The sequence below is a fragment of the Hesperophylax consimilis genome, chromosome 2 (genome assembly GCF_061612785.1).
Source record: "Hesperophylax consimilis isolate HC1 chromosome 2, BYU_Hcon_1.0, whole genome shotgun sequence".
Classification (NCBI taxonomy): Eukaryota; Metazoa; Arthropoda; class Insecta; order Trichoptera; family Limnephilidae; genus Hesperophylax; species Hesperophylax consimilis.
This window is the reverse complement of record NC_142837.1, coordinates 4,353,373-4,371,935: the sequence shown is the minus strand read 5'-3', so window position 1 is coordinate 4,371,935 and position 18,563 is coordinate 4,353,373. Positions and strand designations below refer to the sequence as shown.

The window sequence follows — 18,563 nt, the reverse complement described above, 5'->3', positions numbered from 1 at the left end:
CTTCTAAATCGTTGTATTTTAATACCGAAGTAACATTTTTTATTTATTTAACCTACACTCAGAAGGGCAACTTCTAGACTCCAAACAGAATGCTACTAATAAAAATATTATTTCAAAAAATATGTTCTCCATTACATTATGTAACAAAGATATAAAGGATAAGAGAATAAGTAAAGATAGGAAACATAAGATAAAAATATTGGTAAAATGATTCTGTTAGCCGTGGATTGTCATAATCTTTTTTCATCTTCGTCCTTCATAAATTAGTAGCTTACTATTATTAAATCAAATTCAATATTAACACGTAAAGTCACCCCACTTGTTTACTACACACCTTCTGTATCGAACATCATATCATACAACTAGATTAAGTTGTTGCCACACACCTGCAAGTTTGATGACCCCTTTTTTCTAAATCACAATATTTACCAGTGGAAAATGTCCATAACACTCGACTTATGCATCAAAAACATCTGTTACCAGGCGATACAGGCCAAGTCGACTATATTTAACATGATATTGTTGCATTTAAAATCAATTGCGCACCAGCGAGTATGATGACATAATTTTTAAATACGAAATATTAACACAGGCTATTTGTTACCAGGCTGATATTATTGATACATATTACAGAAACTGTAACATGTTTTGCAAGCTGACGTCGCACGAACAACTGTGGAAGACTAAAGATACTTCACCAAAAAAATATATTTATTATTCAATTTTTACAACTCGTCGAATCAACACCTGATAACTTGAATAACCATTCCTGATTCTCACTGAAATTTGCGTCACCTGCCACAACCAACACTGCCGTCCTGGATAGCTGAGCCAAGCCCGCCCGCTACTTGACCATCTTTATCAAGATATCACAATTATCTGGCGTCTACGTGTACCGGTCCTTACTGAAAGCTGCGTCACCTGCCACAACCAACACTGCCGGTACTCTATCAGCTGAGCCAGATGCATCTGTCATCATTACAACAATGGGTCGTCTCTGTGTGCCGGCCCTTATAATCAAATGACCATGCCGCCGCTGAATTCCTGCGAAACTGAAACAGTTTCAGACTGAGCCAGCCACAGATGCTGACAACCTAAAGGTTGACGAATACCAGCTGGCTACCGACTGAATTAGCCAGTGCTGCTGATCACTTAGTGGCTGGACAATACCTGCTGGCTGCCGACTGAACTAGCCAATGCCGTTGATCACCTAGAGGCTAGCCAATCCTTGCTGCATTGATGCTGACAACCTAGTGGCTGATGAATTCCTCCTGGCTACCGACTGAACCAGCCATAGATGCTGACAACCTAAAGGCTGACGAATACCTGCTGGCTACCGACTGAATTAGCCAGTGCTACTGATCACCTAGAAGCTGGCCAATCTCTGCTGCTGCCTACTGCTGGTCATTGATGCTGACAACCTAGAGGCTGGCCAATTCCTCCTGGCTACCGACTGAACCAGCCACAGATGCTGACAACTTAAAGGCTGACGAATACCTGCTGGGTACCGACTGAACTAGCCAGTGCCGCTGATCACCTAGGAGCTGGCCAATCCCTGATGCATTTATGCTGACAACCTGATAGCTGAGGAATTCTTCCTGGCTACCGACTGAACCAGTTACTGATGCTGACAACCTAGAGGCTGGCCAATTCTTTCTGGCTACCAAATGAATAAGCCACTGATGCTGACAACCTAAAGACTGGCCAATTCCTCCTAACTACTGACTGAATTAGCCACTGATGCTGACAATCTAGAGGATGGCCAATTCTTCCTGGCTCCCAATTGAAATGGCCACTGCTGCAGCAGTTTTCTGCGCCATTTACTGTATCGTATGGTGCGATGTGCTCCAATCTGAAATTATCGCTGAAAGAATTCCGATTGTCTCAGTTCCTATCTGTATATTAAAACCCAGTTGTATTGAAATACATATTACTATATCTTGTGAATTGGGTTGGTTGTAAGAAATAGGAAGTACCTATACCCTTTACAAATTCTGTATACCAGTACAATACATCTAACTAAAATGTGAATTTTGATTTGAATCGTCTTTCTTTTTTGATGGTTGGGATAGAACACCTCACGGTGTTTTACTTAAATCATTACCCAAGTTGAGGACTGATGTGTGCCGGTGCTTATTATTTACAGTATTTTCTTGTGCAGGTAAACACGACCCGTACACCTTCGGTACAATTTTCTAAGAAACATTATGTAACAGTTCTCTCAAAACGTTTTTGTTTTATTTTTATTCTTTTATAAAATTATTTACCTGAACACAGCTCTAGCGAAGTTTAAAGTTTTAACTTAAGAAATGTGAAGAAACAGTAAAAAAGAGTATTAGGAAAAATATTTTCTACAACTTCATGGAAATTAAGAAATGTAACGGTGCCTTTTAAGGCACTGTTAAATGGAACATGTTTTAACACCCAAATTTAGAAGGGAGGGAAAAAGGAGGGGAGTTCAATGACACTTCTTGGACCATCTTCCATTGCTGCTAGAAAAATTACTAAACTATGAACTATACACGATTGTACTCCATCTATCTTTCAAGACAGGTAATCTATCATACCGTATTTGGGTTAAAAGTCTATATATGTGACTATCTGAACAAGGTGTGAGAAAAAATGCAATAGTATTTCTTTTCGGCATCACGGCAATCTACTAACAATTTAAGGACAGAATTCAGAAACTTGCCTTAAAGCCTACCCTTCAACCTTCTTTCACATACCTAAGCTTTTTTTCCTGTCCTTCTTAGAGTAATGCGACTTCAAATACAAAAGTCAATCACAGATCCGGTGTAGAAAGTTGCAACGCACTTAACTTTTTCGTTTTGAACATTATGCATTATTAAAAAAGGTAATTTTTATACTGTAATAACATTTATTTTACCCTACCTCACTAAATATCTCATTTTTAGTTTACTTTTCCATTAAATGTTATTTGAGCACTCCGATGAAAAATACTTTTTATCGTTCTAGACTCTAGACTATAGAATAACCAAATTTTGACGTCCATAAAATATGTATAAATGTATCTACTGCAATGTATAAAATATAGATATTGTAGATACATGCACATGTATACGTAAGATGGTGTGTAGAATATGTAATGGTACATTTGCGAACTGAAACGCAAACCGAGCTGCAAATTATTGGAAAGGAACGAAGCAACTGCAAGTCGCGTTTCACGCCATTTGCGGTTGCTTTATTCCTTTCTCATAAGTTAAGGTTCAGTTCGGCAGTTCGGCTTGCGTATGAATATCTAGCATTAAAAAACGTGTTCACCTACTTGTATAAAGTGTGTTAAATATACATGTTGTAGGTACATGTATATGTTCAATGGTGTGTAGAAAATGTTACAGCGTAATGTTAAGTAAAATGTGATCATACAGGTATTTGGATAACGTTTATAAAGTATTGTAGCAAAGTTAAATTTAAGATAGGTACTCATACCTACCTAGGCACACAATATTACAATGTTTTTTTTGTGATTACCAATAACAAATAGAGATTAGATTTGAAATTTAATTGCTTTTTACTTATCCAAACAAAATGAAATTTGAAAGGGGCACGACGTGGGTTTAGGTAATATATGGTTGTAAAGGCAAACGCTTCGTTATTGGATTTCTCGTCAATCCCCAAATACAAAAATCGCACGAACCGTATTAAAATTAGAATAAAACGCAGAATAAATAAATAAAGAAAAACAAATCTGGGTTCAAATACGGGTTAGCCAAATGTTAAAACCAGATTGGATGGAAAATGCTCCGCTATTTCGAGAAATTTCATTAAAAGTACGATGCTTAAATATATTTAAACACCTTTACTGAGCGATTCACAAATAATAAAAGCGGTTTTATAAAATAATTGAGAACTGACAATGACTGTAATGCTATGAAATGTTTCAGATTTGTGGAATAAACTGTCAATAGTGAAAATATGAAGAGATATTTATATATCTATACGTTTAATGAAAACAGCAAATTTCATGACTACAAAAGAATCAATAGGATTACATTTCACGTGTGTATTGCAGTATATGGGTTTAACCAAAACCTCCCAGATCCAGGGGTTTTTGTTTAATTTAACACTAAATCGATGTTTATATAGCTTTAGGTTAAAACACATGTATAATGCACAATCCTTAAAAAGTGTTATCATACATCCAATACCTTTTGTTATATAATACCTTCCATATAAATAATAAATAATAATTTCGCTTATTAAATACAAGTGAATCCCGTGAAATCATACCTCCATGGATTTCTCTGACCATTTCGACAGAATAAGGCTGATATCGTTTTACGAGCGTAATTCTGACGACGATTACGATCGCCATTTCGGTACTTCCGTTTGATAGGCTATTTCAGGTGGGCGAGTGTAAACCCGCCTTTATGTCCGTCCAAAGGGTGATTTTCCACATAGATTTTTCACGCCAGAACAAATAAAGGCCGACGCAAAAAAATCTCCTATACCATTAGGTATCAGTGGATTCGTGTAATTTTACCAATTTTAATCGAATGAGTTATAAATAAAATTGAGAGTTTTATCCAATGGAAAATCACAATGAATTGTGTTTTATTAGTTATATAATAAGAGAACACACACGTTCTGTAATAAAATTTTTAGCAAATTTCAGGTACACGAACACGCCCACAAAATACTTTCATCGGGTTATCTCCATCACTGATTGTTAATATTTTATTATTTAATAATAATAATAACAGATTATTTAAATAGAGCAGAGTAAATAATATTTCCCGATTTAATAATAGCGGTATATGGAACACGTTGGCCCAATGCATTGGGTCAATGCGCTAGCCCAACATTTACAGGACCACCCGCCAACATTGGTCGGTCAACCGGATGGTTGGTTTTCGGGCACACATCGAGGGATTATGGCGCCAACCCGCCAACAGCATTCACACGTTGGCCTGTCTTCAGTTCGCAATACGCGTTCAGCTGGGTCAACTGTGTTGATTATTGAGTGAGTGATTATTTAAGCTTGCGACTTTTTTTATTTTTTCTTTATTCATAACAATATATTTGAATATAGTCTTTTACGTGCTTTTCGACTACCACACTAGACACATGTCCGTATTATGGTGGTATTATGGTATTACGATGAATAATAACCAAACGTGCTGTACAAATAAATTGACACGGCTGCGATAATTTCCACATCCATCTAGATTTGACGTCCTCATTGGTCGAAGGGTAAAGCTTTCGACTAACATTCCAAAGGTCACGTGTTCAAATCCCGGCGTGCGCAAGTAAATTTAATGTGGATGAATTTGTGTCGTTTCACAAATCATTCATTTAAAATAAATTAGGGTAGTACTTTTGCGGCACTTTCCAGAGTGGAAGATACTTTCATTTATGATGGTATAAAACTGCCACTAAGAATTGAAACGTTGCTTGAAATGGCTTTGGCCGTGTTTAGTGAACAAATCTAGATAGCCAGGCATATCTTACCCTTCCACTTCTTCATCTCCTTCCCCTCCCTACTACCTTTGTCCCACTGGCTCTAGACGTTTGGAAGCAGTTGAGACTCTTGCGGTTTCACATTTAAAAAAATGTTTTGCCAAGATGCTTGATCACTTTTGCATTTCGTCATTATATATTATGAAGACGAACGCAGGTACTTGAACACGTGATCCGATATTATTACGAATTATTTAAACGTATACCAGGAAGTGGCCTGCATTCCCGTTTTTAACCGGATTGCCAATTATTTGAAGAAATGCTTAGTAAATTAGCAATACTAATTTTTTTCCTGGCGCTAGCGCAACACCCGTTCGCATTAGTTTATGTTGGCCTTGTGAGAACGGGTCGATTCTCCGACTCGTTTTGGTACAACTACCGGCACGAGGTCTTTCCTCCTCCGTTTAGTTGTACAACAGGGTTGTTGTAGTTACGTCCATTTTTAAATAATCAAACAGCTTTGAGCTTAGACGTTATGTCAGTGTGGGCTTAATCTTAAAATACATCTTTAGTGTGCACAGTGTAAATTTGTTTATAAAAGAGGTTAGTAAATAAAATGAATAATAGAAAATAATAACACAAAAGCAGTAGGTATTATGTAACGTATAGAAATGTGTAGTTACATTGATTACATTATCCTGTGTTGAGGCACTCATTTTACAAGTTTATTGTATATTCACATTACAAGTGTTTTAATATTAATCACTCAATTGTTTTATTAGTTTTTGATCTAAATTATTGTGTTATTTTGGAAAATATATAAATTCGCATTTTTAATACTACCAAGAAGAATATCGCAAAGTATTATCCCAAAATACCAAAATTTTCGTTGACCGAAAGTAGCATGCGTTACAGGAATTTGGAATAAAAAATAGTTTTTTTACGCATACAGTTGCAACATTTTAACAATTTATGAATACAGCGAGTATTTAATTGTTTTGCGTAGTATATATATATAGATGTTTCTATACAGTACTGGGTATGAATTTAGACGCTGATTTTTACCTTAAAACTCAAGTGAACATAACTGTAAGCACGGGGTTTGTTCAATTAAGTCAAATTGAAGCAGTGAAGAGAAACCAACCAACAGAGACGTCTAAATTGTTAGTCAATTCTTATGTTGTTTCACGTCTAGATTATCACAATGCAATACATACATGCAAGTTTTCCCAGATATCAATTTTCAATTCGTTTTCAACGATGCGGCAAGATTTATCCCAACTATTATTACTAAATATTCCCACATTTCAGAGCATCTCAAAAATTTTCACTGGCTCAAATGTCCTGTTGGAATCCAGTTCAAGCTCTTCTGGATGGCATTTAAATCACTTAACTCAAAGGCTCCGGCATACCTAGCGGAAATGTGTATTCCGGAAATTACCCAATTAATTATCGAAAGGTTGAACGAAGCAAAGTGCACACCAAATAATACTTTCGATGACCTAAAGCCTGGAATGGACTGCCACATGATTTATGAATGATTACAGACTCGTCAGAGTTTGGAGCTTAACTCAAACTCACTTTTTTAGACAGTCATATCCATAGAGTCAGAGAATTTTCACCTTCGTAGTCCGCATCATTGTAAATAACTAAATGTTAATATTATTTTAGAAATGTAGAGTAAAACAGCAAACGTAAAATCGATGTTCAGTGTTTTTACTATAGTGTTGTCTGCGTGCAAAGTCGTCTTTTTTTAATAAAAGTGTGTTTATCTGAAGCGACCAGCAAGGCATATTTTGTGTTTGTTTTTTTGTATCTGTTTGTAAATAATAAAAATAGATATATACTAACAATTCGTAATAAACTGTACAGCGATTTTGTGGTGATTTTTCAAAAACGGCACTATACGATTTATCCAATTATTATTTTCATATGTCTGGGGGCAAAGTGCGCAAACTTCGTGAGATGATTCTACACGATGGTAGAAGTGAAAAAAATAAAATTCCTTTTTTCGAAAATGCAATCTTATTTTTCCATAGGAGAATATTTATTTTCCAATGGAAACAATTCAATTTTTTTAAATATAAAAAATTAAAGGTATGGAATTAATTTTTTTTTACTCATTCTACCATGTAGAGCCCCCTGAAGTTAGCAAATTTTTCCCCCGGATATTCTGTGAAAATGCGTGAGGATTGTTTTTTTGTATATCTGCCAACGTCAAACACATTCGTAATATTACAGATTACGTTTTGACGAAGCACTTTCAGGCGTCCTTGCCCTGCGCTACTTCAGCAGCCTCCGTTCAAATTATAAAACAAAAGAATTACCTTACAAGGAAGGTAAGCGTGGGTTCCGAGTTGCGCTGTGATGTTTGTAGGAGTCCCAGGATCGAAGTAGGGTCCGGTATATAGCCCTGAAAACCTCTTTACTGCATGCCGAGAGAGTGGAACTTCTCCGCACGATAACACTGAAACAATTCAAAATAACATTTAGAACCCTTTCGTGATATTGCTTTCATATTTAAAAGTTAGGCAAATATTGATATTTTGCTTTCTAACTAACTAGAAAAATAATAGCTATTTACTATCAATACATATGTACACAGGAATATTTACTGATAAAAAATATTGCTAATTTATAAAAAAACTCTTAAAATTGTTCGTATTCCTGTCAAGAACGGGATTGCATGCCCCTAATGGATGAATCAACAGATTTCATAATAAACTATCAGTAAAACACGATTGTGTCATGGCTGTCGGACATGTGTTCAATTTTTTATTTTTTATTTTCACAATAATTTGTCATTATATAATAACAGGATAAACGCATCTGCACGAACTCGTGTTCCGACATATCATGAAAGTACGAATAGTTTATTTGATTTTAATAAATCAGCAAAATACCTGCTAATTTTTCTCAGTGTACAAATATGATTTTAGAAATTAACAATAATATTTTTGACATAATATAACAGTAATAATTTCTCATCATATCTTATCATAACAATTATTCTACATTAAATTAGATTATATTTATGCATTTGTCGTAAGAATGAACAATTTAAAAAAATGTATTTATTCGATTTTGCATTTTGAGGAAAGGAACGAGATTGTAAATGTATATACCATCATGACCTATTATTGTCTTACCACTTTCAGAGTTTACTGTATTAGTGTACAATTTATGATGTTCCTACTTATATATACCCTCCACACAGCATACCCATATGTGACATAGGCCCCGAGGAAAAATATTTCCCTCAGGATCTCCTGCACGGTATTAATGCTATGGTACGTATACATTTGCGAACCGAAACGCGAACTTAGCCACGAATTACGGGAAAGAAACAAAGCAATTGCAAGCGGCGTTTTGCGCCATTTGTGGTTTCTTAGTTTCTTTCCAATAAGTTGAGGTTCAGTTCGGCAGTTCAGCTCGCGTATGTATACGTAGCATTAGATCTGTTAATTGTTGTAGCTGCAGTTTGATATTGTAGTAGTTTATTTAAAAAAAAAAAATATTTTCTTTTTATTCCGATAACCAAACTGACAATGTCTGTATTAAGTACATATTATTACCGTTTGTTAAAGCTCATTAATACACGATAGAAACGAAGTTTCACGCTTAAGAACGTTAAAGATCATTAGTTTGTTATGGAAAAGAATTCAAGCTTCAAATCGTTAATCGCATAATTGAAGTGACAGTTAGACAAGATAAAAAGTTAGTTGCCTATAACAAAAGATATACTCTATAAGAAGGTCACTTTAAACACAATAGTCACTTTTTATGTCGTATGTATCAATTGAAATAAGGTATTGAAAGTAGATATCCCTAGTAATGAAAGTAGTTAAACAGAGTTTTTGGATTTCTCACAATTTTATTTCGTCAATGATAAAAGTAATACAAATGTCTCGATGAATTCGGAAAGCAGTGGGAAAAGGCAGAAAACGGTTCTGTGGACACGGAGAACGGGCCTAAAGGCAAAAGAAAGAAGTGCACAATAGCTTGCCTTGAGGTAGAAAAGAACATGTTTATTCCCAGTTTTCCCGTGCGGATTTTTCTAGGTCGTCTTTTATAGTGTCAACGAAAAACCTGAAATAAATCAGGCTTTATTAAGGAAGAAAGGAAATAAAATATAGCTTGAATATAAAGAATGGCAAAGTTTGTTATTTAGACAGTGTGTATTTATCAACCGTTGATATAAATAATGCGAGTTTTAAATTTATAAATAAATAAAACTTTTTCTTCGTATTTTTTAGTCCAAGAGAATTTGTAACGCAAATTTGAATGGTAAATATAAACGAGAGCGATAAGGGAAGACAGTGGCACTGCCAAATTAATCAGATACTTGTATCGGTCCAGTCAAGATTTAGAATGACAGAAGGGCTATGTACGAGAAGAAGTATGAATGCGAATAAAGCAAGTTGACCGAGCGGTCCATCCTCTCTTTCAACCACTTCGGGCAAACGGCGAGATAGATAGGTAGGTAGCCGTGTATGAAGAGCTTGCCTTTTAATTCAGCCGAGATTGCGCATAAGTTGTCATGTCGGAATAATCAACATTCAACAATCATGTATACTGTTCTTATAAAACTACTAGTTTATTCGTTTAGAGTTAACTCCACACGGAGGCTCTAAGATTTAGCTAGGCCCATTTCATCTTCTAAGGGTGAATGTAGGTCTGGTTTGTTCTATCAATAATAGCGGGAAGTTATCCGAAGAACTCACGATTTCCTAAAGAACTAGTACGTAGATGGTAGATACCCATAAATTTTCTATGATGGATACACTTTTAGAAAACGTTGTTTTGCTCATCAGATAATAATTTGAAATACTTCCGTGGGTATGTATTACTATAACATAGATAATGGACCCAGGTTATGGAATCTAAACCTTTGACAGACCCTCCGTATTACACGAATTCATATATGTACACGTAAAAAAGAAAAACTTTTAAAAACCCCGTTAATATTAACAGAGACAAGGGGGCTAAGCTTAATAGTTCTAGGTACTTGATGGTTATACTTAAACCAAAGATATTAGAAGAACGAGATGTGCTATGCGCAGTTCGTACTGAGTGGAATTGTTTTGCCGAGTGTCGCCGGTTTTGTTCACCAATACTACTGCACACCTTCGCTTGCGCTAAGGTATCCGCACTAATACATAGAACAGATTTCTGTGCGTACACGTCCCGATACCGTTCAAAGTACCCTAATTAGGTAGTACTCCGGCTACGATCCGGCGGCCAACATAGCATATCTCGTTCTTCTAATATCTTTGACTTAAACTAATAGCCGAAAACTATTATGTATGTATGCTGAGTTATATATATATGCTGAAATACCGAACTTAAGATCATTTATACATACATAAACACACACTTCACCACAACCTAAACATCTGCCCTGATGATGGACACTGTAACACTGTCCGAAACGGTGGCTAAAGAAGAGGAAGCGCAGCACGGCATAGATTGAAAATACCCCAAAATAAATAAAAAAGAGTCACAAATTTATCCACATTTTTCTCCTAGAGATTTCTCGCAGTGCCAGTTTGATAAGAAAGGGAAAAAATATTTGTATGAAAATTTGAAGTCTTAAATGATGAAAGAGATTATCTACATTGTTTCAAAATAAGTTTATTGAACGGTCGTGAAAACGATAAGTTTACCTTATTTTATATTTTTCCCTTCAGTACTTTCATCACATTTGTTCAGTTTGCAATGTTTTCTGTGAATTTAAAATGCCCTATATACACCTTATTCCCTAAATTTCAGTAAAAAAAAGCGGTGTTAGAAACTTAATAAAATTATTTATCCAGTTTATGCATTTAAAATAAACATTACTATATAAAAATAAAAAAAAATTAAAATCAAACGAGAAAAATTTTGTCAAAAACACTAACCGTATTTTTACTTGAATTTTTACTCCAATCATAGAAAAATTTTAAAAACCCGACATTTAGAAAACACATTATTTTTGTTTGGGAAATTTTTAAGAAAACGGTTAGCTTCACTTTTATCTTTTTCATAAAATATAAAAACGAGAAAAAATGTTTAAAGTTAATTCGATTGTTAGGATAGCAGCGCGATATATGTACGAATTAATTATTTTGGCTATTTTTAGGATTTTATTAATGGATTCCAGAATAAATATTTGAGACAAAGAGGAAAAAATTATTATTTTTCTTTCTAATGTCAAAAAATTACCTATTTCCGTGTCTTTTATAAAATATAGATTCCCGGTCATATACGAGTATGAACCTCAATCGCTGGAGGGAAAAAAAAAGATGTATCTTGTTCTTCTGGAATTAAATTAATCATCCGAATAAAGTTATAATATTTTTGTTTTTTGGCTATGGCAAACAGCGGGTTGCTGGTTTGCAAAACTAATTAACAAAATTATAACCTATAATATTTCACTAGGCTTAATAAATTGCTTGGTAGCTAGAAATGTGATTATTTTCTCGAATAAACTTGCCAAAGAATGACTAAGCAATACTCACTGTGCTCATAGTTAATGATTCAAGTGACAGGAACATAATAGAAAACAGGCGATGTAATAGGAAACCTTCCCGAAAATAATATTCTAGTCTCGGGATTATATCATACTTATATTTCCTTGAAAGAAACAAACAAATAAAATCTTCTCTTATATTCACATTTCACCAGAGAAAACAATGTAATATTATTCTGTTTTTAATATTTCTTATTACATTACGTCTTGAGAACTTATTATTTTTCAAGTATCTACTGGTAAGTTGACTTAATAATTCAAATATTTATTTATTGTTAGATCACGTAATTTGTAGATCTTATATTAGGTAAGGTTAGGTGGGTCCTATCTGAAAACATGTAGGTATGTACCTAGGTATTTTATTTATTTATTATTAGGTACAATATTTTTTACAATTCAAGTTTTCCAGTAATGTAGGCCTCACTGGGTGGCTTGCCCGTGCTGAGGCCTTAATTTTATATTATGAAATATAAACTACATAATACATTCAATGAGAAAAATTATACATTTAAAATCATACATAATAATATATTTAAAATTTAAAAAATAGTACATTGAAAATAATCTTGTGATTTTGTGAGTGATGAGTGTTTATATTGGTTTTGTGTGTTACGTGTAGGTTTTATTTTTATTTTATGCTATGAAATTTTGGTAATATTGTCTTTTTTGTTCTTTAATCCATTTTGTAATTTTGTGTGTGAATTTATTTTTATTTTCCTCAATTTTAATTTCAAGTTTTAAACTGTTGAAAGCTTTTATTGCATGGTATTGGTAGTGTCTTTGTCCAAAGCTTGAATTTACTGTCGGAGTTTTTATGTTTTCTTTGTACGCTTGTTTAACTGGTCTGTTAGTGTTATTTTGTGTATGTTGAAATTTAATTTTTTTTGTCAAAAATGTAGTAAATGGTATATACTACTAAAATCAAAAAAATTTTTTTTCTTGAATTTGTAATTGTTATTTTTTGCCTCATTTCTACTAGAAGTATTTGGCTACACAGATCTGGTCACCAAACCAAGCAACGTATCACTTCTGAAAGGTTGTGTTTCACATGAAAAGTATTTTCCACTCTAGAACGTACCGCAAAAATACTATATTATTTTATTAATCAACGATTTTTGTTCTGCTTATTTCAGGAACGTGGTTATTTTTTCTTGCTTAGTGAATTTCTAAGAGAAATCCTACAGCACAAGACTCCCCATTAGTAAAATACGCAGAGTCAAAAGTTTTTGATGTCCGGAACGATGAAGAGATATTTGACGAATTACCGAAGAAATAAGATTAGAAGAAAATATAACAAACAAATTTTAATTAAAATTCCAAAACACTTGAATAATTTATATTATTTTTTTCGTAAAATGATTGATTTATTGTTTTAAGTCGTAGATAACTATGTAACTATTTAAAAATAATTGGATTTGTTCATTCACACATGCACGTGCCTAATTGAGGTTTAATATACACAATTCAATGTAATAAATGCTTTGTTGAAATAAAGTTCCTCGATGTGTCTGTGTCTAAACTAGTGTGGCATAATTAGTCTAGTCATTGGGGACAAAATGGACGTTTGCCTTGCGAAAGGTCAAGTAGAAGCGATTTTTACATGATGTTGTTATTATGAGCCCAACTGCCATCTTGAATGAGAGATGGAAATTTTAACGACAAGAATATAAAAATTTTAATATTTTAATAAGAAAAAAAAAGTGAGTCATGAGCCACGTAGGGTTCGGCTCGTACGTGAATTACATTATTGCTTCTTTTCATAGTTATTGATATACCTATAGCATATAGATAAAGCCCTTGTTCTAAATGTCATGTGTTAACTCATTATCTGTGCTCTCGAGAATATCGGCTTCCTTTGACAAAATCTCTTCATCTGCGTCCTCGATATCGATGCGAATCTCTGATGCATTTTGACATGATTGACAATCACAGAACCAACACACAATGGAACACTTCAATCTAGCCTGACAAATGTTGTAACTAGAGCAAGCCCATTGGTGCCAAGTTTCCACGCAACGTATTCTGGATATTTTTTGGATTCCATACCATTTTTTTACTCGGTGATAGGTCTTAAACGCATGTTAACGTGCATCGTCATTCGTAAGTTTTCGGTAGCGAACTTTTCCACTGTTTTCCTTTTCTATGTCGCTGTCGTACTAAGTAACGATTATATGTCTATACCCTAGTACCCTAGTAGACTTATGATCACTATGCCGTTTGCAGTGGTAGGCAGAGAGGATATAAAAAACCCAACTCTGTTTTGGCACACACTTCTTGCTTCATTTAGACCAGTCATACTCAACCTGCGGCCCGCCGAGCTATTTTGTGCGGCCCTCAATACATTTTTACAAAATCTTGCATTCTATATCACGTTAATTTGAGATTAATTGCGACTTTGACGTACAGACATTGAAACCCGAAGAGGATAGTATAAGTATAATATAGGTACTATCTATATAATATAATATGGTATAAGAGTGTTGCTACTTCACACGCTAGATCTATCTCTGAAAAACAGAACGTTTAAAAAATTTGACAGAATGCGATTTGAATTTTTAATGCGCACAAATAATTTTGCTCGTGGCAACACATAAATTTTTGACAGTTCCAAAGATAAATGCTTACCAGTGTTACTACCAACGAAGGCGATTTTGTGGGGAGCACTCATTTTGATTTTTTTTGTGGGGAATTATTGTTTAACGGAAATTCTCCAACAACCCCCCCCCATGGATTTCGAAATTTCGAATAATAAAAGGGGGAATCAAGCTCACACCGTTGGCAACACTGACCAGTATAGTGTTGCGGCCCGCGTAGCTTTACAAACATATGAATGTGGCCCGCAGAAGAAAAAGGTTGAGTATCACTGATTTAGACCCTAACGTTGTCTCATAAACACTTTCGTCACTTTGTTAACCTTATCCATTTCTATTATTTTCCATGAAAGACTTCTTCAGATCTCCACATTGTTAACAAGATCATCCATACACCTAACATAAAATACTGAAATTAGTTTTTTTTAATTGTCATAGGGATATTTATTGTAGACCAACGATAGAGGAATTATTTTCAAAAAACCAACTTTTAGCGCCATCAATCCAAGATGACGGATCGCGCAGCATTCTTGGCCCCAAGGTCGATTTTTTTCGTGAGAGTACCAACCAACATGTATAAATATAGCTTATACTTGACTTTTTGTTGAGCAAAACTCCCCACTGTACTGTTCTAGTACTGAAACGACTACATATTCTACGATTAAATATTATTGGCAAAGCTTTTTTCCAATATTTTCATTTTTTCGTATCATTTAAAAGAATGAGTAAGTCCATATTTTTGTATTTTTATCCACCGTCTATCTATTTATGTTTGCAGGGCTCAAACTTTTCCAATCTTTTCAGATCCGTGCCTTGCCCTCCCCAGTATAGAAAAGTAATCGACATAACTGAAGAAATCGAATGGCGAAGGGAAGGAGTAGTAAGGGTCACACTGAGAGGGACATATTCAGCGGTGGCCAAGAGGATTAAATATAATACCTCTATGCTTTGAATATAATAATATTAACATTAAAAATATTAAAATTCGTATTTTCTGCGTTATATTTTCATCCTTCATTCATTTGTGTGATAACTCAAGTATAATAAATATATACTAAAAATAAACAAAATTTCGCCTTTCATACAACTTTTTGAACTCGAAATTCATTTATTAGGTTCATCTGTAGATATTGAAGTGTCATTGGTAGTTAAGTTTTAAATTCAAAAATAAAAAAAATATTTATTGCACAAAAAGAGTAGGTACAAAGGGTATAACTTATAGATTACATCCTATTTCTTCCAGCTAACCCAAATAATTGTATCTTATAATGGCTTATGGCGGAGCGTAGGGTAGCGAAGACCTGTTTTAAGTCGATCGTTTTGCATTTCGTCTGTCTGTTAATTTGTGTGTACGTTCCGATTCCGTTTCAGTATGGTGGCCGTTTTAATGGTTCAGTAAAGGTTTTTTTTTATAAAAATAAATCATTGTGTTTATTAGGAATTTCTTATTTGCCTTTTATAAAATATCTCTTATAATAACTACCTGCCCCAAATAATGTTTGAAAAAAAATTGGAATTGGTATATTGATATTTCTTTGGACAAATAATTATATGAATCCTGATTTAAAATAAAAAAAATTGGTAAGTATTTAATTACCTACTTATAAATCTTTTGATTTTAGAGGAAATGTTAGTTTTGATCTAGGTATTAAATTAAAGAAAACTAGAAACAGAACTACTACTAATATTTATATAGGAACAATATGTAATGATATTATAAGTAACTTTGTTGACGGAGCGCAGGGAAGTCCTGTTTGAAATCGATTGTTTGGCATTTCGTCTGCTGTAAATTTGTTTGTACTTTCCGATTCCAAGATGGTGGTCGTTTTAATGGTTCAGTGAAGATAATTTTTTCGAAAATAAAATCATCGTGTTTATTTGGACTTCCTTATTCGTCTTTTCTCAATTTTCTCATTCGTCTATTATGCTGCGTACATGTCGAATGAAAGTTTGAAAAGAAAATGTTTTTGAGAAATTGACATTTCTTTGGACAAATAACAAAACACAATAGTGAAATTACAACTACAATTACAATTTACAATTATTCTCTTATACCTATATTTTTTATCAACATTTGAAACCATGCTTTAGAATATGTTAGCTATTCAAATTAAGATATTATGTCTATGACGGTAGGTTGAAATCTGAAATTGTTTTTCTTGAGTATGTACTATCTTTTTTTCCATTATTTTAAGAAAAAAACATCCTTGCCCGGGCAAAGAGCAAAGCAAAAAATATATAACAAGATCATTTTGAAGACATAAATTATTTAATGTTAATACTAGCAATAATTCTAAATGAGATGTTAAACCAAAAGCAAATTGTGGAAATCGCTCTTCTGAATAACTTGGCATTTGTTAGTTATTCAGACATTCTTGGCTCTATGACGACGATAACGAATGATTCATGTAACCTGTAATCTTAGAGCTTCCTAGAAAATATTTACCGCGTGAATTCACCGACACGTGGAATTTATTCACGTCATGCAAATTGTTTCCGTTTAGTATTTTATCTTTGCTATACAAATAATCTAGCGCTAGGAGCGGCTCATGTTTTATTCCATCGTATGAGGCTCCCTGCGTTTATTTGTAGAAGCTCTTCTCAAAACAGGAGGGCCAAAATACTTGAATATTCCCTTTCCAGTATTAAATATTAACAGAAACACCATTCCGGGAAAATTAATAACTATTCATACAGTTAGAATGTGTGTCCTTTTACGGTTTACCTGTTTTCCCAGGAATACCCACGGGTTAGCTGAACACTAAAAACATCAAAACAGTCTTATTCGTAGGGGTTACCTTCAATTATTGATAGCTCAGCTTTTTAAAACCTTTATTTTGAAATTGTTTTGGCATCGAAAAAACATCGATAATGTTAGAGCAGGGCTGTTGTGAATATTTCCAGCGTTATTAAATATTCATGCTGGCTTTGATTTTCATCCATATCTGCGATCAACGGAAACAATGTAATAATACATTTATCATACGGAATTCCAGTATTTGTTTATCTCCTGTATCAACGCTTTATTAATCTGGGTATAAAATTGGTTGACACTTTGTTTTCTTGTTTGTAGATAGTAAATATTATTTTAAATCAAATCTTTGGCGTTGATTGACATTGTGCCGTATTTGTATTGAGTTTGACAAATTCAATGTTAGCATTTGTATTTGTGTTTTGATGATCGCGTATGATCACGTGTATCTCGTTAAGCGCACCGATTCGGAGAGACGTTCATTCAATGTGTGCAATAAATCCAATATGTGTTCTGGGCTTCACTAGGATGAAGTTTAAATGAAAAGTAAACAGAGAATAAATTTGAAACACGAGCAATTTCGGGAGGATCCCATCCATCAGTCTGCTTCTGCGTACGTACCGGTACCTACCTGGGAAGTGGGCCAAGACCCCTGAAAGTGGGAAGGTGTGGATTTGACCCTTCGTATGAAGTTTTAATTAAGTACACCTCCTGAATACTGAATGCCAGGAATGAAAGCGCTTTCAGAAAAGTTAAGAGCATTAGCGGAGTTCAGTTTGTCTTTGCAACCCTAAGGCTACAACATCTCTCATCTAGTTAAACCAAACTACACATCATCACAGGATCAAGTCCAGAATATTTTGCCCGACTTATGAGGTTTCATAATCGTTTTGGACGTGTGCCAATTTCGCAGGCGCAAAATAATGGTGTGTATTTTTCTGTTTATCACTTTGTGGGTTGTTTTGAGATAAATTTAAAAGGGTTCACCGTACTCGGCAGAGGTTTTATTGACAAATGTAAAAATCTTTATGGATTATAAATATTTTCCAACCAATCTGTATTTTTGACGACTCAAGTTATCTAAGAAAAACAATTAAATATTTGTACCTACATCGAATATTTTATTTAGTCATTGATCTAATACATATTTTTACTTTATTTATATTATTATAAGACTGAAAACCCGTAATACATGAACTTTCTGAATTCTTCACAAATCAGCTCTAATTATGATAATTAAAATTAATATTTCAATTTTTGTTACTGACTCGTGGTCGATTCGTAGTGG

General features: G+C 34.0%; 1 protein-coding gene across 1 annotated transcript in view; it reads right to left on the bottom strand.

Moving 5' to 3' along the window:
• LOC149425629 (junctional adhesion molecule B-like) overlaps positions 1–18,563 on the bottom strand; it is a 237,142-nt gene that overhangs the window by 50,090 nt on the left and 168,489 nt on the right. Inside the window, exon 3 of the mRNA XM_089644341.1 lies at positions 7,749–7,888. Within this exon, the coding sequence (XP_089500467.1) occupies positions 7,749–7,888 (140 nt within the window). The remainder of the gene's footprint in view (positions 1–7,748; positions 7,889–18,563) is intronic.